Genomic DNA, 21,468 nt, shown 5'->3' on the forward strand with positions numbered 1-21,468 from the left:
TATGAGGAAAGGTTGAGTAGGTTGGGCCTCTACTCATTGGAATTCAGAAGAATGAGAGGAGATCTTATTGAAACATATAAGATTGTGAGGGGGCTTGATCGGGTGGATGTGGGGAGGATGTTTCCACTGATGGGTGAGACTAGAACTAGGGGGCATAATCTTGGAATAAGGGGCTGCCGTTTCAAAACTGAGATGAGAAACTTCTTCACTCAGAGGGTGGTAAATCTATGGAATTTGCTACCTCAGATAGCTGTGGAAGCTGCGACATTAAATACATTTAAAACGGAGATAGACAGTTTCCTAACTGATAAGGGAATTAGGGGTTACGGGGAGCTGGCAGGGAAGTGGACGTGAGTCTAGGTTCAGATCAGCCATGATCCTATTGAATGGCGGAGCAGGCCCGAGGGGTCGTACGGCCTACTTATGCTCCTACTTCTTATGTTCTTATTCTCATTATAAATTCCCCTAATTCTGACTGCAATGGACCTACACTTGACTTCACCAACCTTTTTCTCTTCACATATCTATAAAAGCTTTTACAGTCAGTTTTTATGTTCCCCGAAAACTTACTCTCATATTCTATTTTCCCCTTCTTAATTAATCCCTTTGTCCTCCTTTGTTGAATCCTAAATTGCTCCCAATCCTCAGTTTTACTGCTTTTTCTGGCCAATTTATATGTCCTCTCCTTGGATCTTATGCTATCCCTAATTTCCCTTGTTAGCCACGGTTGAGTCACCTTTTTGTTTTATTTTTATGCCAAACTGGGATGAACAAATTCTGTAGTTCATCCATGCGGTCTTTGAATGTTTGCCATTGCCTATCCACCATCAACCCTTTGAGTGACATTCCTCAATCAATCCTACCCAACTCGCTCCTCAGACCATCGTAGTTTCCTTTAATTAAATTTAGGACCCTAGTCTCTGAGTCAACAACTTCATTCTCCATCTTAATGAAGAATTCGATCATATTATTATCACTGACCCAAGGGGCCTCGTACAACAAGATTGTTAATTAATCCTTTCTCGTTACATAATACCCAGTCTAAGATGGCCTGATCTCTGGTTGGTTCCTCGACATATTGGTCCAGGAAACCATCCCGTAAACACTCCAGGAATTCCTCCTCCACAGTAGAGGACATGAGAGGGGGGGAGTGAGTCCCTTTAAATGTGGAGGGGGTGGATGTCCCATTAAATGTGGAGGTGGTGGGTGTCCTTTTAAATGTGGAGCGGGTGGGTATCCCTTTAAATGTGGAGGGTGTGGGTGTCCCTTTAAATGTGGAGGGGTGTCTGGCCCTTTAAATGTGGAGGTGGTGGGTGTCATTTTAAATGTGGAGAGGTGGGGCCGCGCATGCTCATTCGGCCCGCTCACCACAAAACGAGGCTGCCAGTGCGCCTGCGCGGGACTTCCGGGAAGAAGGCGGAAGGCCAGGCCCGGGGAAGAGGCGTAATCAGCGGCCGGGGCAAAGTAAAGTGTTTGGGAAGCGATTTAAATCGAGGGGGAGAGAGCGAGATTATAAAGTAAAATACGAGAAAAACCAAACCTGAGATTCGGGCGGGATCGATCTCCGCGGACACCGAACGGAGCGGTTGACCCGCGCGGGGTGGCGGAGTGAGCTGGAGCAATGTCATTCTGACTGACGGGAGCGCTGACCAATAGGAAGAGGGCTGAGCTCGGAGGACTGAACTGGGCGGCCTGGTCCTCCAACCAATGGCGGCGCGGCTAGGGGGCGGGACCTTCCTCCCGGCTCTGAGGCTGGTGCCCGTTTGTGACGTCATCACAGGAAGAGGCCATTGAGGGATGGAGGCCAGCCTGGCCTGTGACTGACGGGATCTCTAACCAATAGGACGAGGGCGGGCCGGGCCCGCCAACCAATGGCGGCGCGGCAAAGGGGCGGGGCCTCCTCCAGCTCAGGTGCGTTGGGGCTGATTGTGACGCGCTGTCCCCAGGTGAGAGCAGCTCAGTCAGCACAGAGCTGGGGCTGGAATCTGGGAGAGGGGCCGCAGGCAGCGGGCCTGGCAAAGGGGCACAAGCTTCACAATACAAGCTCCCCTCTGAAGTGCGATTATTTTTGTTTTTCCTCATTTGTGTAGGGTGTCTTTTTTTTAACCTTGCGGTGGCGACCACTGGGCGTTGCCTGCTGGCGTCAGCGCGTAAGCGGAGGGGGTGTTGATTGGTGGGCGCCTCGCGTCAATCAGGAGCGCGGAAAACGCTGGGCGGACCGGACGGGCTGACGGTCCTCCAACCAATGGCGGCGGGGGCGGGACCTCGGTGGGCTGCAGGCCGCTTTCCTGCTTTCATTGTCTGCAGGAGCTGTTAAAGGGAAGGGGAGGAGGGGGTGGAAAAAACCCAGCTTGTGAGTGTTTATTCCTTTGCATTACCTTTATTGCAAGGCTATTCATCAACTGCATTCATTTAAAAATAAGTGAACCTTTTCTCTTTTTGACTTTTATCCAGAACAAAGAGCCCTGGTGCTGTGAACATTTTGGTGGGCAGCCACTTTTAAAGGGACAAAGACCAGCATTCTTCCTCCACTCACACTCTCTCTCTCTGTTGTGAGTATTTGTGGTGGGTGAGAGGGTTGGGGGGTGAGTCAAAGGAGACTGCGGCCCCTTTTCAACAAAAAAAAAATTGCATGGCCATTTAAAGGGGAATGGGTGCCCCCCCAGGTATTTAAAGGGGCATTGCCTCTCTCTGTATCCTGTAAGAGCAGGGAGGTTCTGCTTGAACTGTACAGAACACCAGTTAAGCCACCGGCTAGAGTGCTGCGTGCAGTTCTGGTCGCCCCATTCCAGGAAAGATGTGACTGCTCGACACAGGAGATTTACGAGGATGTTGCCAGGACTAGAGAATTTCAGCTACAAGGAAAGATTGAATACATAGAAACATAGAAGATAATCTACATCCTAGGGTACTTAAGGAAGTGGCCCTAGAAATAGTAGATGCATTTTGGTCATCTTCCAAAATTCGATAGACTCTGGAACAGAACCCATGGATTGGTGGGTAGCTAATGTTACCCCACTGTTCAAAAAAGGTGGTAGAGAGAAAACGGGGAATTACAGACATCGGTAGTGGGGAAAATGCTAGAGTCCATTATAAAAGATGTAATAGCAGAGCACTTGGAAAACAGTGACCAGGATCGGAAAAAGTCAACATGGATTTACAAAAGGTAAATCGTGCTTGACTAATCTACTGGAATTTTTTGAGGATGTAACTGGTAAAATCATCATCATCATCGGCGACCACTCGAATTCGAGTATGGTATGTCCTTCATCAGTCATCTACTTGTGGGTCTTCAGGTGGCTGTGGAGGCCAATCCGAGATCCACAGACTACTACAGTGTGGGCATGTAAGACTATTGGTAGTGACTGGAGTATGGGTCTTCTTAAGTTGTTGTCTCTCCTTACGGCGCTGGCGTTTATCCTCAGCGGCACGCTGGAGATTCTTTTCATGTAGTGCGGCACCGTTGTGGATGCATTTTCTCCAATTGTCTCTATCCAGTGCGATTTCCTCCCAGTTATTAATATCGATATGAAACTTTTTAAGGATTACTTTGATGTTATCTTTGTAACGCTTCTTTTGACCACCAGGAGACCTCTGCCCTTCCTTCAACTGGGAGACGTGAGTCTGACATGCGAATGACATGTCCAATCCAACGGAGTTGCTGCTGCATGATGAGCGTAGTGATGCTGTAGATATTGGCCTCTTCAAGTATACTCCAGTTGGTACGCTTGTCCTTCCCAGCTGACCCTCAAGATTTTGCGTAGAGAGTGTTGGTGGTATTGCTCTAAGGCTTTGAGATGTCTACTGTACATCGTCCAGGTTTCAGCTCCATATAAAAGGGTGGGAAGGATGATGGCTTTGTATACAAGAATTTTAGTTTGGACTTGAGGTCATGATTTTCAAAGACTCTCCTCAGTTTAGAAAAGGCTGCACTTGCACAACTCAGGCGGTGATGGATTTCAGAATCAATGTCAGCTTTGGAGGATAAATGGCTACCAAGATATGGAAAGGTGTTGACATTTTCAAGGGTGTTATTATCAATCTTTATAGAGGGAGGAGTTGCAGGCTGATTAGGTGATGGCTGGTGGAGCACCTGGGTTTTCTTTATGTTCCTGGTGAGGCCCAGAAGTTTGTAGGCTCTGGAAAAAGCATTCAAGGTGTTTTGTAGATCATGCTCAGAAAGAGCTGCGATGGTGTTATCATCTGCATACTGTAACTCCATAATGGTAGTGATGGAGACTTTGCTCTTGGCCTTAAGCCTGTTGAGATTGAAAATTCGGCCATCAGTACAGTAAAGGATTTGAATTCCGGTGGGCAGATCATTGCCGATGAGATGGAGGATAACTGAGATTAACACTGCAAAAAGCGTTGGAGCAATGATGCAGCCCTGTTTTACTCCAGTGTCAACTGTAAAGGGCTCTGAAATAGAACCGCTGCTGCTGAGAACTGCTGCGGACATGTTGTCATGTAGCAGCCTCAGGACTAAGATGAATTTGTCGGGGCAACCAAGCTTAGCCAAGATATGCCATAAAGTCTGGCGGTGGACGGTGTCAAAAGCTTTAGTTAAGTCTATGAAAGCTATGAACAGTGGTTGCTTTTGTTCACGGCATTTCTCCTGTAATTGACGTGCTGTGAAGATCATATCAGCTGTTCCTCTGGATGGTCAGAAACCACACTGCGACTCCGGAAGCACCTCCTCAGATAACGGCAAAAGTCTGTTAGCAAGGACACGGGCAAGCACTTTTCCTGTGGAAGAAAGAAGGGAGATACCTCGGTAGTTACCACACACCGACTTTTCCCCCTTTTTAAAGATAGTAACAATCAAAGCGTCTCTGAGCTCTTGTGGAATTTCTTCCTGCTGCCATATTTTTAGGAGGAAGGCATGTATTTGTGTCAGGAGCTCAGGGCCACCTTTTTTAAGGATTTCTGCTGGAATCCCATCTGAGCCGGCAGATGTAACTGGTAAAATAGATAAGGGAGAACCAGTGGATGTGGTGTATTTGGACTTTCAAAAGGCTTTCGATAAGGTCCCGCATAAGAGATTAGCGTGTAAAGTTAAGGCACATGGGATTGGGGGCAAGGTATTGACTTGGATAGAGAACTGGTTGGCAGACAGAAAGCAAAGAGTTGGAATAAACGGGTCTTTTTCCGAGTGGCAGGCAGGGACTAGTGGGTTACCGCAGGGATCAGTCCTTGGACCCCAGCTATTCACAATGTATATTAATGATCTGGACGAGGGAACTAGATGTAATATCTCCAAGATTGTAGACGACACAAAGCTAGGTGGGCATGTGTGCTGTGAGGAGGATGCCGAGAAACTCCAGTATGATTTGGACAGGTTGGGTGATTGGGCAGAAGCATGGCAGATGCAATATAACGTGGATAAATGCAGGGTTATCCACTTTGGTGTCAAAAACAGGAAGGCAGATTATTATCTGAATGGCAATAGATTGGGAGAAGGGGAAGTGCAACGAGACCTGGGTGTCCTTGTGCACCAGTCGCTGAAGGTAAGCATGCAGGTGCAGCAGGCGGTTAAGAAGGCAAATGGTATGTTGACCTTCGTAGCGAGAGGGTTTGAGTACAGGAACAAGGATGTCTTGCTACAGTTGTACAGGGCCTTGGTGAGACCACATCTTGAGTATTGTGTGCAGTTTTGGTCGCCTTACCTGAGGAAGGACGTTCTTGCCATGGAAGGAGTGTAGCGAAGATTCACCAGGCTGATACCTGGGATGGCAGGAATGACTTATGAGGAGAGATTGTGTCGATTGGGCTTATACTCACTGGAGTTTAGAAGATTGAGATGGAACCTCATCGAAACCTATAAAATTCTGTCAGGCCTGGACAGATTAGATGCAGGAAGGATGTTTCTGATGGCCGGGGAGTCCAGAACCAGGGGTCATAGTCTAAGGATAAGGGGTAAGCCATTTATGACTGAAATGAGGAGGAATTTCTTCACCCAGAGAGTGGTGAACCTGTGGAATTCTCTGCCACAGAGGGCGGTGGAGGCCAGTTCATTAAATATATTCAAGAAAGAGTTGGATATATTTCTTAAGGCTAAAGGGATCAAAGGATATGGGGAGAAGGCAGGGACAGGGTACTGAATTTCGATGATCAGACATGATCTCATTGAATGGCGGAGCAGGCTCGAAGGGCCGAATAACCTACTTCTCCTATCTTCTATGTTTCTATGTGAATAGCTGGGGTCCAAGGACCGATCCTTGCGGTACCCCACTAGTCACTGCCTGCCACTCGGAAAAAGACCCGTTTATTCCAACTCTCTGCTTTCTGTCAGCCAACCAGTTCTCTATCCAAGTCAATACCTTGTAGGGAAATGGTGTTTGGGAAATTGACGGCATTGAAGGCCGATATATCCCCAGGGCCTGATAACCTACATCCTAGGGTACTTAAGGAGGTGGCCCTAGAAATAGTAGATGCATTGCTGATCATCTTCCAAAATACGCTGGAATCTGGAACTGTACCCATGGATTGGAGGGTAGCTAATTTTACCCCACTATTCAAAAAGGGTGGTAGAGAGAAAGCGGGGAATTACAGACCGGTAAGCCTGACATCGGTAGTGGGGAAAATGCTCAAGTCCATTATAAAGGATGTAATTGCTGAGCACTTGGAAAACAGTGACAGGATCAGACAAAGTCAACATGGATTTACAAAAGGTAAATCATGCTTGACTAATCTACTGGAATTTTTTGAGGATGTAACTGGGAAAATAGATAAGGGAGATCCAGTAGATGTGTATTTGGACTTTCAAAAGGCTTTCGATAAGGTCCCGCATAAGAGATTGGCGTGTAAAGTTAAGGCACATGGGATTGGGGGCAAGGTATTGACTTGGATAAAGAACTGGTTGGCGGACAGAAAGCAGAGAGTAGGAATTAACGGGTCTTTTTCCGAGTGGCAGGCAGTGACTAGTGGGGTACTGCAGGGATCGGTCCTTGGACCCCAGCTATTCACAATATACATTAATGATCTAGATAAGGGAACTAGATGTAATATCTCCAAGTTTGCAGACGACACAAAGCTGGGTGGGCGTGTGTGCTGCGAGGAGGATACCGAGAAACTCCAGGATGATTTGGACAGGTTGGGTGATAGGGCAGAAGCGTGGCAGATGCAATATAACGTGGATAAATTCAAGGTTATCCACTTTGGTGTCAAAAACAGAAAGGCAGACTATTATCTGAATGGCAATAAATTGGGAGAAGGGGAAGTGCAACGAGACTTGGGTGTCCTTGTGCACCAGTCGCTGAAGGTAAGCATGCAGGTGCAGCCGGCAGTGAAGAAGGCAAATGGTATGTTGGCCTTCATAGCAAAAGGGTTGAGTACAGGAGCAAGGATGTCTTGCTGCAGTTGTACAGGGCCTTGGTGAGACCACACCTTGAGTATTGTGTGCAGTTTTGGTCGCCTTATCTGAGGAAGGATGTTCTTGCCATGGAAGGAGTGCAGCGAAGATTCACCAGGCTGATGCCTGGGATGGCAGGAATGATGTATGAGGAGAGATTGGGTCGATTGGCCTTATACTCGCTGGAGTTTAGAAGAATGAGAGGGGATCTCATCGAAACCTATAAAATTCTGACAGGTCTGGACAAACTAGATGCAGGTAGAATGTTCCCGATGGTCGGAGAGTCCAGAACCAGGGGTCACAGTCTAAGGATAAGGGGTAAGCCATTTAGGACAGAGATGAGGAAGAATTTCTTCACCCAGAGAGTGGTGAACCTGTGGAATTCTCTACCACAGAAGGCGGTTGAGGCCAAGTCTTTAAATATATTCAAGAAGGAGTTAGATATATTTCTTAGAGCTAAAAGTATCAAGGGATATGGGGAGAAGGCAGGGACAGGGTACTGAGTTTGGATGATCAGCCATGATCTCATTAAATGGTGGAACAGGCTCGAGGGGCCGAATGGCCTACTCCTGCTCCTATCTTCTATGTTTCTAATCCCATGTGCCTTAACTTTATGCGCTAATCTCTTATGCGGGACCTTATTGAAAGCCATCTGAAAGTCCAAATACACCACATCCACTGGTTCTCCCTTATCTATTTTACCAGTTACATCCTCAAAAAATTCCAGTAGATTAGTCAAGCACGATTTACCTTTTATAAATCCATGTTGACTTTGTCCGATCCTGTCACTGTTTTCCAAGTGCTCTGCTGTTACATCTTTTATAATGGACTCTAGCATTTTCCCCACTACCGATGTCAGGCTTACCGGTCTGTAATTCCCCGTTTTCTCTCTACCGCCTTTTTTGAATAGTGGGGTAACATTAGCTACCCTCCAATCCATGGGTACTGTTCCAGATTCCATCGAATGTTGGAGGATGATCAGCGATGCATCTACTATTTCTCGGGCCACTTCCTTAAGTACCCTAGGATGTAGATTATCAGGCCCTGGGGATTTATCGGCCTTCAATCCCATCAATTTCCCTAACACCATTTCCCTACAATTACTGATTTCTTTCAGTTCCTCCCTTATATCAGACCCTATGTTCCCTGACATCTCTGGGAGGTTATTTGTGTCCTCCTTTGTGAAGACAGAACCAAAATATGTATTTAATTGGTCTGTCATTTCTTTGTTCCCCATTATAAATTCCCCTAATTCTGACTGCAATGGACCTACACTTGACTTCACCAACCTTTTTCTCTTCACATATCTATAAAAGCTTTTACAGTCAGTTTTTATGTTCCCTGCAAGCTTACTCTTATATTCTATTTTCCCCTTCTTAATTAATCCCTTTGTCCTCTTTTGTTGAATCCTAAACTGCTCCCAATCCTCAGGTTTACTGCTTTTTCTGGCCAATTTATATGTCCTCTCCTTGGATCTTATGCTATCCCTAATTTCCCTTGTTAGTCATGGTTGAGTCAACTTTTTTGTTTTATTTTTATGCTAAACTGGGATGAACAAATTCTGTAGTTCATCCATATGGTCTTTGAATGTTTGCCATTGCCTATCCACCATCAACCCTTTGAGTGACATTCCCCAATCAATCCTACCCAACTCGCACTTCAGACCATCGTAGTTTCCTTTATTTAAATTCAGGACCCTAGTCTCTGAGTCAACTACTTCATTCTCCATCTTAATGAAGAATTCGATCATATTATGATCGCTCCGACCCAAGGGGCCTCGTACAACAAGATTGCTAATTAATCCTTTCTCATTACATAATACCCAGTCTAAGATGGCCTGATCTCTGGTTGGTTCCTCGACATATTGGTCCAGGAAACCATCCCGTAAACACTCCAGGAATTCCTCCTCCACAGTATTGTTACTAATTTGGTTAGTCCAATCTATATGTAGATTAAAGTCACACATGATGGCTGCTGTGCCCTTATTGCATGCTTCTCTAATTTCCTTTTTAATGCCATCCCCAACCTCCGCATTACTGTTTGGAGGAAGTGTCCCTGAGTTCCCACATAGCGCAGGAGGAGCATACCACGTGACCGGGCTGTCCTGCCATGACTTACCCTTTAATTAATTGAAATTAAATTAAATCAAATCAATCCCACCAATTACACTACAGTTAAATGATATATTTAAGGGCCCTGGTTTACCAACAGTCCCCGCTACACCACAGAGAGCTTAGATACTATAAACCACAGAGTTAAAGTTTAAAAAGTGAGAAATACTCACCAACCAATCACTTACCTGCTTTCTGGTGATGTCACACTTTGATTACTTTTTACTTCTCTCCCTCCCTCTGAGCTTGGAGATTGGTAAGCCTACCTGGTCCTCGTCGCTACTTTATATCACCGCCGAGTCTCCCGCAGGTCTGCCGCTCTTGCTAGTATTGTTGGGGGGGGTTTAAACTAACTTGGTAGTGAGATGGGATGCGGAGTGGAGCTATAGTAGAGGGTGATGCACCGCTAAATATAGAGGAAAAAACAAGTCAGTCTGGAAGGCAGAATAAATATGTAATGGCACAAGGGAGTATGGCAAGGCTGGATGGCATTTATTTTAATGCAAGGAGTCTTGCGAGTAAGGCAGATGAATTGAAGGTGTTGATGAACACATGGGAGTATGATATTGTTGCTATCACAGAGACATGGTTGAGGGAGGGGCAGGACTGGCAGCTCAATATTCTGGGCGAGACAGGGGGGTGTAAAAGAGGAGGGGGTGTTGCAATATTAATCAAGGAGTCAATTACTGCAGTAAGGAGGGATGATATCTTAGTAGGTTCCTCTAATGAGTCCATATGGGTAGAACTTAAAAACAAAAAGGGGGCATGCACTTTGCTGGGTGTGTACTATAGGCCTCCAAACAGTCATGGGGAGATAGAGGAACAGATATGTCGGCAAATCTCAGAGAAGTGTAGAAATAATAGGGTAATAAAAGTAGGGGATTTCAACTTCCCCAATATTAACTGGGCTAGCCAGAGTGTGAAAGGCTTAGAGGGTGCGGAATTCTTAAAGTGCATCCAGGAGAGCTTTTTGAGCCAGCATGTAGAAAGTCCTACAAGAGAGGGGGCGGTACTGGACCTAATTCTAGGGAATGTAGCCGGGCAAGTGGTAGAAGTGTCAGTAGGAGAGCATTTTGGTGACAGTGACCATAATTCACTGAGATTTAAGGTAGTCATGGAAAAGGACAAAGTTGGACCGGAAATAAAGGTTCTAAATTGGGGGAAGGCTGATTTTAATATGATAAGGCAGGATCTGGCCAAAGTGGACTGGGATCAGCTACTTGTAGGAAAATCCACATCAGAGCAGTGGGAGTCTTTCAGAAAGGAAATAGAGAGAGTACAACGCCATCATGTTCCCATAGAAGTCAAGGGTGGGACCAACAAGCCCAGGGAACCTTGGATGTCAAGGGATATACAAGAATGGATTAGGAAAAAAAGGGAGGCTTTAAGGAAGATACGAAGGACTAAAAACAGTGGAAACCCTAGAGGAGTATAGAAAGTGCAGGGGGGTACTTAAAAAAATAAATTAGGAGAGCGAAGAGGGGGCATGAAAAAACACTGGCAGGCAAAATAAAGGAAAATCCCAAGGTGTTTTATAAGTATATTAAGGGCAAGAGGATAACCAGGGAAAGAGTAAGGCCCATTAGGGACCAAAGTGGCAATCTGTGCATAGAGCCGGAAGATGTAGGTGAGGTTTTAAATGAATATTTTGCATCTGTGTTCACTATGGAGAAGGACGATGTAGACATAGAAATCAGGCAGGGGGACTGTGACATACTTGAACATATTAGTATTGAGAGGGAGGAGGTACTAGCGGTTTTAGCGTGGCTAAAGAGTTGGTGTAGGGGGGAGGGTTTTACTTTCCTGGATCACTGGGCCTGCTTCTGGGAAAGGTGGGACTTGTACAAGTCGGACGGGTTGCACCTGAACCAGAGCGGGACAAATATCCTTGCGGGGAGGTTTGCTAGCACTGTTGGGGGGGGTTTAAACTAACTTGGCAGGGGGATGGGATACAGAGGGGAGCTGAAATAGGGGGGGATGTGCTGCCAATTATAGAGAAAAAAACAAGTCAGCTTGGTAGACAGGGCAAATATATAAGGGCAAGGCTGGATGGCATCTATTTTAATGCAAGGAGTCTTGCAAATAAGGTGGATGAACTGAAGGTGTTGATAAACACATGGGAGTATGATATTGTTGCTATCACGGAGACATGGTTGAGGGAGGGGCAAGACTGGCAGCTCAATATTCCGGGGTACAGAATCTTCAGGCGAGACAGAGGGGGAGGTATAAGAGGAGGGGGTGTCGCAATATTAATTAAGGAGTCAATTACTGCAGTAAGGAGGGATGATATATTAGCAGGGTCCTCTAATGAGGCCATATGGGTGGAGCTTAAAAACAAAAAGGGGGCAAGCACTTTGCTGGGAGTGTACTATAGGCCTCCAAACAGTCAGGGGGAGATAGAGGAACAGATATGTAGGCAAATCTCAGAGAAATGTGCAAATAATAGGGTAATAATAATGGGGGATTTCAACTTCCCCAATATTAACTGGGATAGTCAGAGTGTGAAAGGCTCAGAGGGTGTAGAATTCTTAAAGTGCATCCAGGAGAGCTTTTTGAGCCAGCATGTAGAAAGTCCTACAAGAGAGGGGGCGGTACTGGACCTAATTCTAGGGAATGTGGCCGGCCAAGTGGAAAAAGTGCTAGTAGGTGAGCACTTTGGTGACAGTGACCATAATATGGTGAGATTTAAGGTGGTCATGGAAAAGGACAGGGATGGGCCGGAAATAAAGGTTCTAAATTGGGGGAAGGCCGATTTTAATAGGATAAGGCAGGATCTGGCCAAAATGGACTGGGATCAGCTACTTGTAGGAAAATCCGCATCGGAGCAATGGGAGGCTTTCAGAAGGGAGATTGAGATCATACAATGGCAACATGTTCCCGTAAAGGTCAAGAGTGGTTCCAAAAACCACAGGGAACCGTGGATGTCAGGGGATATACGAGAATGGATTAGGAAAAAAAGGAGGGCTTTTGGTAGATACAAAAGGCTAAAGACGGAGGAAGCCCTAGAGGAGTACAAAAAGTGCAGGGGGATACTTAAAAAAGAAATTAGGAGATCAAGGAGAGGCCATGAAATAACACTGGCGAGCAAAATAAAGGAAAATCCGAAGATGTTTTATAAGTATATTAAGGGTAAGAGGATAACTAGGGAAAAAATAGGGCCCATTAGGGACAAAAGTGGCAATCTGTGTGTGGAGCCGGAAGATGTAGGAGGGGTTCTAAATGAATTTTTTGCATCTGTTTTCACTATGGAGAAGGACGATGTAGACATAGAAATAGGGTGGGGGGACTGTGATATGCTCGAACATATTAACATCGAGAGGGAGGAGGTATTGGCAGTTTTAGCTGGCCTAAAAATGGATAAATCCCCAGGCCCGGATGAAATGTATCCCAGGCTGCTGTGTGAGGCAAAGGAGGAGATTGCGGGGGCTCTAACACATATATTCAGGACCTCTCTGGCCACAGGGAATGTGCTAGAGGACTGGAGAACCGCTAATGTAGTACCATTATTCAAGAAGGGTAGTAGGGAAAAACCGGGGAACTACAGGCCAGTGAGCCTAACATCAGTGGTAGGAAAATTATTGGAAAAAATCCTGAGGGAAAAAATTTGTCTCCACTTGGAGAGGCAAGGATTAATCAGGGATAGTCAACATGGCTTTGTCAAGGGAAGATCATGTCTGACTAATTTGATTGAATTTTTTGAGGGGGTGACTAGGTGTGTGGATGAGGGTAACGCAGTGGATGTGGTATACATGGATTTCAGTAAGGCCTTCGATAAAGTCCCGCACAGGAGACTGGTCAAGAAGGTAAGAGCCCATGGAATCCAGGGTGCCTTGGCATATTGGATACAAAACTGGCTTAGTGGCAGAAGGCAGAGGGTGATGGTCGAAGGTTGTTTTTGTGACTGGAAGCCTGTGGCCAGTGGGGTACCACAGGGATCGGTGCTGGGTCCCTTGCTGTTTGTGGTCTACATTAATGACTTGGATATGAATGTAAAAGGTATGATCAGTAAGTTCGCGGGTGATACAAAAATTGGTAGGGTGGTAAATAGCGAGGAGGGTAGCCTCAGTCTGCAGGACGATATAGATGGGTTGGTCAGATGGGCGGAACAGTGGCAAATGGAATTTAACCCGGAAAAGTGCGAGGTGATGCACTTTGGGGGGGACTAACAAGGCAAAGGAATACACAATGAATGGAAAGACCCTAGGCAAGACGGAGGGTCAGAGGGATCTGGGTGTGCAAGTACACAGATCCCTGAAGGCGGCGGAACAGGTGGATAAGGTGGTAAAAAAGGCATATGGGATACTTGCCTTCATTAGCCGAGGCATTGAATATAAGAGCAAGGAGGTTATGATGGAGCTGTATAAAACACTGGTTAGGCCACAGCTGGAATACTGTGTGCAGTTCTGGTCGCCACACTACAGGAAGGATGTGATCGCGTTAGAGAGGGTGCAGAGGAGGTTCACCAGGATGTTACCAGGGCTGGAGCGCTTCAGCTATGAAGAGAGACTGGGCAGATTGGGTTTGTTTTCCTTGGAGCAGAGGAGGCTGAGGGGGGACATGATTGAGGTGTACAAAATTATGAGGGGCATAGATAGGATGGATGCTGAGGAGCTTTTTCCCTTAGTAGAGGGGTCAATAACTAGGGGGCATAGATTCAAGGTAAAGGGCGGGAGGTTTAGAGGGGATTTGAGAAAGAACTTTTTCACCCAGAGGGTGGTTGGAGTCTGGAACTCACTGCCTGAAAGGGTTGTGGAGGCAGAAACCCTCACAACATTTAAGAAGCATTTGGATGTGCACTTGAAATGCCATAGCATACAAGGCTACGGGCCAAATGCTGGAATATGGGATTAGATTAGACAGGGCTTGATGGCCGGCGCAGACACGATGGGCCGAAGGGCCTCTATCCGTGCTGTATTACTCTATGACTCTCTAAAAGTGGATAAATCCCCAGGCCCAGACGAGATGTATCCCAGGCTGCTTTGTGAGGCAAGGGAGGAGATTGCAGGGGCTCTGACACAAATTTTCAGAACCTCTGGTGAGAGGACTGGAGAACAGCTAACGTAGTACCATTATTCAAGAAGGGTAGCAGAGATAAACCAGGGAATTACAGGCCAGTGAGCCTAACATCAGTGGCAGGGAAATTATTGGAAAAACTTCTGAGGGACAGAATTAGTCTCCACTTGGAGAGGCAAGGATTAATCAAGGATAGTCAGCATGGCTTTGTCAAGGGGAGATCAAGTCTAACCAATTTTATTGAATTTTTCGAGGGGGTGATTAGGTGTGTGGATCAGGGTAGTGCAGTTGATGTAGTCTACATGGACTTCAGTAAGGCTTTTGACAAAGTCCCACATGGGAGACTGGTCAAGAAGGTAAGAACCCATGGGATCCAGGGCAAATTGGCACATTGGATCCAAAATTGGCTTAGTGGCAGGAGGCAGAGGGTGATGGTCGAAGGTTGTTTTTGTGACTGGAAGCCTGTGTCCAGTGGTGTACCGCAGGGATCGGTGCTGGTCCCCTTGCTGTTTGTAGTGTACATTCATGATTTAGATATGAATGTAGGAGGTATGATCAGTAAGTTCGCAGATGACACAAAAATTGGTGGAGTGGTAAATAGCGAGGAGGGAAGCCTCAAGCTACAGGACGATATAGATGGGTTAGTTAGATGGGCAGAACAGTGGCAAATGGAATTTAACCCTGAAAAGTGTGAGGTGATGCATTTTGGGAGGACTACCAAGGCAAGGGAATACACAATGAATGGTAGGACCCTAGGAAGGACAGAGGATCAGAGGGACCTTGGTGTGCATGTACATAGATCCCTGAAGGCAGCAGGACAGGTAGAGAAGGTGGTTAAAAAGGCATATGGGATACTTGCCTTCATTAGCTGAGGCATAGAATATAAGAGCAGGGATGTTATGATGGAGCTGTACAAAACGCTAGTTAGGCCACAGCTGGAATACTGTGTGCAGTTCTGGTCGCCACACTATAGGATGGATTTGATTGCATTGGAGAGGGTGCAGAGGAGATTCACCAGGATGTTACCTGGGCTGGAGCGCTTCAGCTATGAGGAGAGACTGGACAGGCTGGGGTTGTTTTCCTTGGAGCAGAGAAGGCTGAGGGGGGACCTGATTGAGGTGTACAAAATTATGAGGGGCATAAATAGGGTAGATAGAAAGGAACTTTTCCCCTTAGTAAAGGGGTCAATAACCAGGGGGCATAGTTTCAAGGTAAGGGGCAGGAGGTTTAGAGGGGATTTGAGGAAAAACTTTTTCACCCAGAGGGTGGTTGGAATCTGGAACTCACTACCTGAAAGGGTGGTAGAGGCAGGAACCCTCACAACATTCAAGAAGCATTTAGACGAGCACTTGAAACGCCATAGCATACAAGGCTACGGACCAAGTGCTGGAAAATGGGATTAGCATAGACAGGGCTTGATGGCTGGCGCAGACACGATGGGCCGAAGGGCCTCTTTCTGTTCTGTGTGTCTCTATCCAAAAAAAGCAGTGGACCCAGCACTGACCCTGGGGGAACACCGCTACCATCCTCCAGTCTGAAAAACACCCATTTACCACAACTCGCTGTTTTCTGTCCTTAAGCCAATTCCTTATCCAAGCTGCCACTGACCCACCTATTCCATGAGCCTCAATTTTGTTAACCAGCCTTCTATGTGGTACTTTGTCAAATGCCTTCCGAAAATCTAAGTCTGTCCCAGGAACTGTCGCAAAACACAATTAGAGATCCTGTCCCTTTGATTCCTGAATTTAAAAAGACTCTATTACAATCTGAGCCCGTGGGTTGTGAGCCAAAGAGCCTTGTGTCCAGTGAGGGGAATAAAGGCCCACAGCGTCCCCTGGCCCCAGGCCCTGAACAAGGGACTGGAGAAACTCGCTGCCCTGTGGATCAGACAATCAGCCGGCGCAAGTCCAGCCCCTCAGGCTCCCCGATTGGTTGGAGGACCCGCCGCCGGCTTGCTCCTCTAGCCCCGCCCCGCTCGCTCCCTATTGGTCGGAAGCTCCCGTCAATCAGGCCTGGGTCACGTGTCCCTGGAGCGCGCACCGGCAAACTGAAGAAGCTCCGCTCGGGGCCTGGGTCCGCGGACTCTCAGGTTTGGATTCCCCTTTATTCTCTCCCCTCTGCTGATCTCAATTGGATCTGGGGGAAAACTCACTTTCCCTCACTGATTGTGGCTCATAACCAACACCGACTTTACAAAGAAAGCCCCGCGCGGCAGCCTGGAGCTCAGGGGCCCAGCGCGCAGGAGGATGATTGACAGGGGAGCAGGGTGTGTGCTGAGCATGCGCGGTGCGGGCTGGGCGCCTGTGGAGCAGGAGAGGGCGGGGCCATGGGGCGCATGCGCGGTGTCAGCCACAACTCAGCGCAGTGGCCGGAGTGCTTTCTGGAGCGCGGGGGCTTGTGGGAATTGCAGCCACCATTACTATTGATTCTTTCAACCAAGTTGTGCAACAGCTGGGGCCTGAAAATCAGCTTCACTGCCCCTGGGCTGCGAAAGAGCAACATGAGACAACATTCTCCCTCTTACCGCTTTCTACACTCCTTTCGCAGGGTTTTTTTTTTAGAAGCGGAGCATTTACAGAGAGGAAGCTCAAACCAACATCACATCAAGATCTGACAGAGTCACTCGATTTATATCATTGGCCTTTGCACATGGAAGGAGAGAGCAGTGATCACAGCACGGACAAACTGCACATGTGCTCCATGTGTGGACTCACCTTCAGCCGACTGCCTGCCTTGGCGAGACACATGCACCGTCACACCGGGGAGAGACCGGGTAAAGGTGGGGATGGTGGGAATGGATTCAGTTCCCCGTCTGTGTTGAAATTTAATCCGCACAGTCACCCTGGGGACAGTCCGTTCACCTGCTCCGTGTGTGGGAAAGGATTCACTTGCACATCCCACCTGCTGAGACACCAGCTTGTCCACACTGGTGAGAAACCGTTTAAATGTTCCGACTGTGGGAAGAAGTTTAAAAGCTCCACGAATCTGATGACACACCAGCGGTCTCACACTGGAGAGAGACCGTTCACCTGCTCTGTGTGTGGGAAGGGTTTCACTCAGCCATCCCACTTGCAGATACACCAGCGAGTTCACACTGGGGAGAGGCCGTTCACCTGCTCTGTGTGTGGGAAGGATTTCACTGGGTCATCCAGCTTGCAGATACACCAGCGAATTCACACTGGGGAGAGGCCATTCACCTGCTCCGTGTGTGGGAAGCGATTCACACAGTTATCCAACCTGCAGGCACACCACCAAGTTCACACTGATGAGAGGCCATTTAAATGTTCCGACTGTGGGAAGAGCTTTAAAGGCTCCGAGGTTCTGATCAGACACCAGCGAGTTCACACTGGGGAGAGGCCATTTCCCTGCTCTGTGTGTGGGAAGCAATTCACCGATTCATCTACCTTGCTGATGCACCAGCTTGTTCACACTGATGAGAGACCCTTTAAATGTTCTGACTGTGGGAAGAGCTTTAAAAGATCCTGGGCTCTGACTACACACCAGCGAGTTCACACCGGGGAGAGGCCATTCACCTGCTCCGTGTGTGGAAAGGGATTCTTGCTGTCCTCCAGCCTGCTGAGACACCAGCTTGTTCACACCGATGAGAGACCGTTTACATGTTCTGACTGTGGGAAGAACTTTAAAAGCTCCAATGCCCTGCTGAGACACCAGCTTGTTCACACTGTTCTGTAGCACAGGGCCCTGTAGAGAACTGGGGTGACATGAACATGGAATGGATGAATGTTTTATAAATTCCTGTACTATTGTTTAATCTTTCAATCTGTTGTGCTGATGATTCCCTTGATTTGACTGTTCATGTTATTTTTTTCCCTTATCATAGGCAATTGCCTGTTAAAAGTCAACCATGTGCCCCCTTATTAAAGGGGCACAACCAATGAAACATGTAACATAACAAAAAAAAGTTTAAAGGAAACTTAAATTAAAATTAAAATTCTATTTTCGGGGGTGATGATGCACGTCAGTCCCTCCGGTACCCACCGGTCATGGAAGGCCTCAAGCATGCCGGTGGACTGTTCATGTTATCACATAGAATAGGTCGACAAGTGAAGGCACAACGTCTGGCTGTGAATCTAATAATAACCTCACGGACCGCATAGCTGTGATACCCAGACGGGCTTGTGATTATGGTCTGGTCACAGATGGACTAAATCCCCTTTACTCACCTCTGCAACAGGTTGTTACGGGGAGCCGTGGGTGCCCGTGTGTCATGCAACATAAAATTCACTCAGAGTCTGGAAAGTACCTTCAACACAATTTTATTACACGTTAACAGGGGAACACCTATCCATGGACAGATGTTCCCTGATTGTTACAATCCATTGCCTTTTATACAGTTTTTGCTCTAAGTTGTGGCTTACATCAGACAATTGGCTTCGGATGCAAATTCTTGTGACCCGTGTGTACATTCTGACCGTTTACATTAGTCTTGTGACCCCATACGTTATCTTCACCTCATTCCTTAATTAGTAACTAACGGTTTGTGTACCTTACTCAATTTGTAACTGACAGTTTGACCATTTGACCACATTACACCATACTTCCCTCTGGGACATATACAAAACAACTCTTTATATGGTTGGATGTATACTCGGTTCCTTAATTCTCTTATTTTTAGCTAATGAGCCCCTTTCTCCCTTTTAACCCTTTCAACATGAAACGGTACCATCTCCTAAAACAAGAGTTACAGGAACTAGACAAGGAGATCGAAACCGAACTCCGTAAGATACCGTGATGTGAAACAGCCTGAAACTGGGGCTTAAATGTAGATATCCATCCTTGGATCCACATCATCTCTCATGTACTGGTAGCGCTACAATTAATATTAGCATTAGGTTGGCTTACAATGACTTGTGCTGCTTGCTCGAAGCGTAGAAACAAAACCAGGGCAAAGACGATAGTTAAGGAACAGAGTAAGCTGCTCAAACATGTGCAAGATGAAGGAATTACTGAGCTCTAAAACACACTAGGTGTCCCCAACCTAGCAGCTGGCCACTGCAAGCGGGGCGGGATGCCTAAGGCAGTAGTAGTAGTAATTGGTCATCTTGGGTAAGTTAGCCAAGGACCAAAAGGGGGGTCTGAAGTGGGGCATCGGCGCCCTTCAGGAATTAAGGGGTTAACAATGCAGCTTACACACTAGAAACGGTTGAGACAGTGACCGGCAGAGATCAGACATGTTGACCACAAAGTTTCGATGCTTTTGAACGTTAGATGAAATTAGCTCAGAAACACCAACCACAAACTATGGAAGTGAAACCACACGGGGCACAGCAAGACAGAAATGCAGACATGTGGTTTTACTAACGGTCACAAAATACAATAACAGGTGAGATCATAAAGATCATGTGACAATAACATATAGGCGAAAGATTGTGTGACGCGAGATAGGGAATTAGCCAAACAGCAACTGTGCACGTGGGCCTTAAGCCAATTAAAACAGTGTAATGGAATATGCACGAGGTTAACACGACATTTGAACGTATAAATATGTAACGCTTACTGTATAATTTTGGAGAAGTCCTTACTGGTGCGCCAGTTAGAGATTGTCTCCCTACTGGTGTATTAAAGACCATTTGAATAACGATCTGAAAACCTTGTGTCGAGTGTAGGTTTAAAATACTCCACAACAACCTGCTCCGTGTATGGGAAGGGAGTCACTCAGTCATCCCACCTGCTGACACACCAGCGAGTTCACACTGGGGAGAGGGTGTTCACCTGCTCTGTGTGTGGGAAGGGATTCACTCAGTCATCCCACCTACTGAGACACCAGCGAGTTCACACCAGGGAGAGACAGTTCACCTGCTCCGTGTGTGGGAAGGGATTCACTCAGTCATCCCACCTGCTGATACACCAGCGAGTTCACACCGGGGAGAGACCATTCACCTGCTCCGTGTGTGGGAAGGGATTCACTCAGTCATCCCACCTGCTGACACACCAGTGGGTCTGCACCGGAGAGACACCGTTCACCTGCTCCGTGTGTGGGAAGAGATTCATTGATCATCCCATCTGGTGACACACCAGCGAGTTCACACCGGGGAGAGACCATTCACCTGCTCCGTGTGTGGGAAGGGATTCATTGATTCATCCCACCTGGTGACACACCAGCGAGTTCACACCGGGGAGAGACCGTTCACCTGCTGTGTGTGTGGGAAGGGATTCACTCAGTCATCCCACCTGCGGACACACCAACAAGTTCACCCTGCTCTGTAGGGCAGGGCCCTGCCGGCAGCTGGGGCAATGTGAACATGGAAACTGTTTTATAAATTTTGTACTGCTGTTTAATCTTTCAGCCTCTGGAGCTGATGGTTCATGGGGAACACAAGCCTAGTCTGTGCAACCTGTCCTCATCATTTAACCCCTTTAGCCCTGGTATCATTCTGGTGAATCTGTGCCAATATATCCTTCCTGAGGTGCGGTGCCCAGAATGGAACAGTATTACAGACTGACTGCGGCCTGCTCGACTGTTCATTGTCAAAGCTTATCCAATCTGGTGACAGTTACGAAAGTGTGCGACGTAACAAAGGAAGAGATAAGGCGGATGTTGAACTATTGGAAAAACAAGTCTACATAATGTATTCTGCGCAGCAACAGACTCAGGAAGCTAAGGCTACAAAACATCCAGAATTACAGCAACTGTCAGGAGAACCACGAGTCACAATGAAGCAAGAAGGACAAGAACATCCTCAACTCTCCCAGAACACGGTCCTGATCACCCTCAGCTCCGAGTGGTGCTCCCCAGAATAAGGTTGTATGACTTTGTTATCTGGTAAAACTGTCAGGTCTGAATGTCAATAAAAATTATTCAAAACAATTCTAGAGTATTGCGTGATTCTTCCATGGCAGGTACAGCATAGGTTAGATACAGAGTAAAGCTCTCTCTGCACTGTCCCATCAAACACTCCCAGGGCAGGTACAGCACGGGTTAGATACAGAGAAAAGCTCCCTCTACACTGTCCCATCAAACACTCCCAGGGC

The 21,468-nt window shown here is 47.0% G+C and overlaps 1 protein-coding gene across 1 annotated transcript; it reads left to right on the forward strand.

Annotated features, from left to right (window-relative positions):
• Window positions 1-1,359: 1,359 nt before the first annotated feature.
• Window positions 1,360-21,262, forward strand: LOC147081828 (uncharacterized). Its single transcript, XM_085980650.1, is given in 6 exon segments — window positions 1,360-1,464; window positions 2,455-2,552; window positions 17,023-18,162; window positions 19,112-19,214; window positions 20,073-20,492; window positions 20,495-21,262. Coding segments are annotated over 4 exon segments (1,770 nt in total). The 5' UTR covers window positions 1,360-1,464; window positions 2,455-2,552; window positions 17,023-17,124; the 3' UTR covers window positions 20,704-21,262.
• Window positions 21,263-21,468: the final 206 nt, after the last annotated feature.

The sequence above is a fragment of the Somniosus microcephalus genome, unplaced genomic scaffold, assembly GCF_052327205.1.
Source record: "Somniosus microcephalus isolate GS21.2 unplaced genomic scaffold, FLI_Smic_1.0 scaffold335, whole genome shotgun sequence".
NCBI lineage: Eukaryota > Metazoa > Chordata > Chondrichthyes > Squaliformes > Somniosidae > Somniosus > Somniosus microcephalus.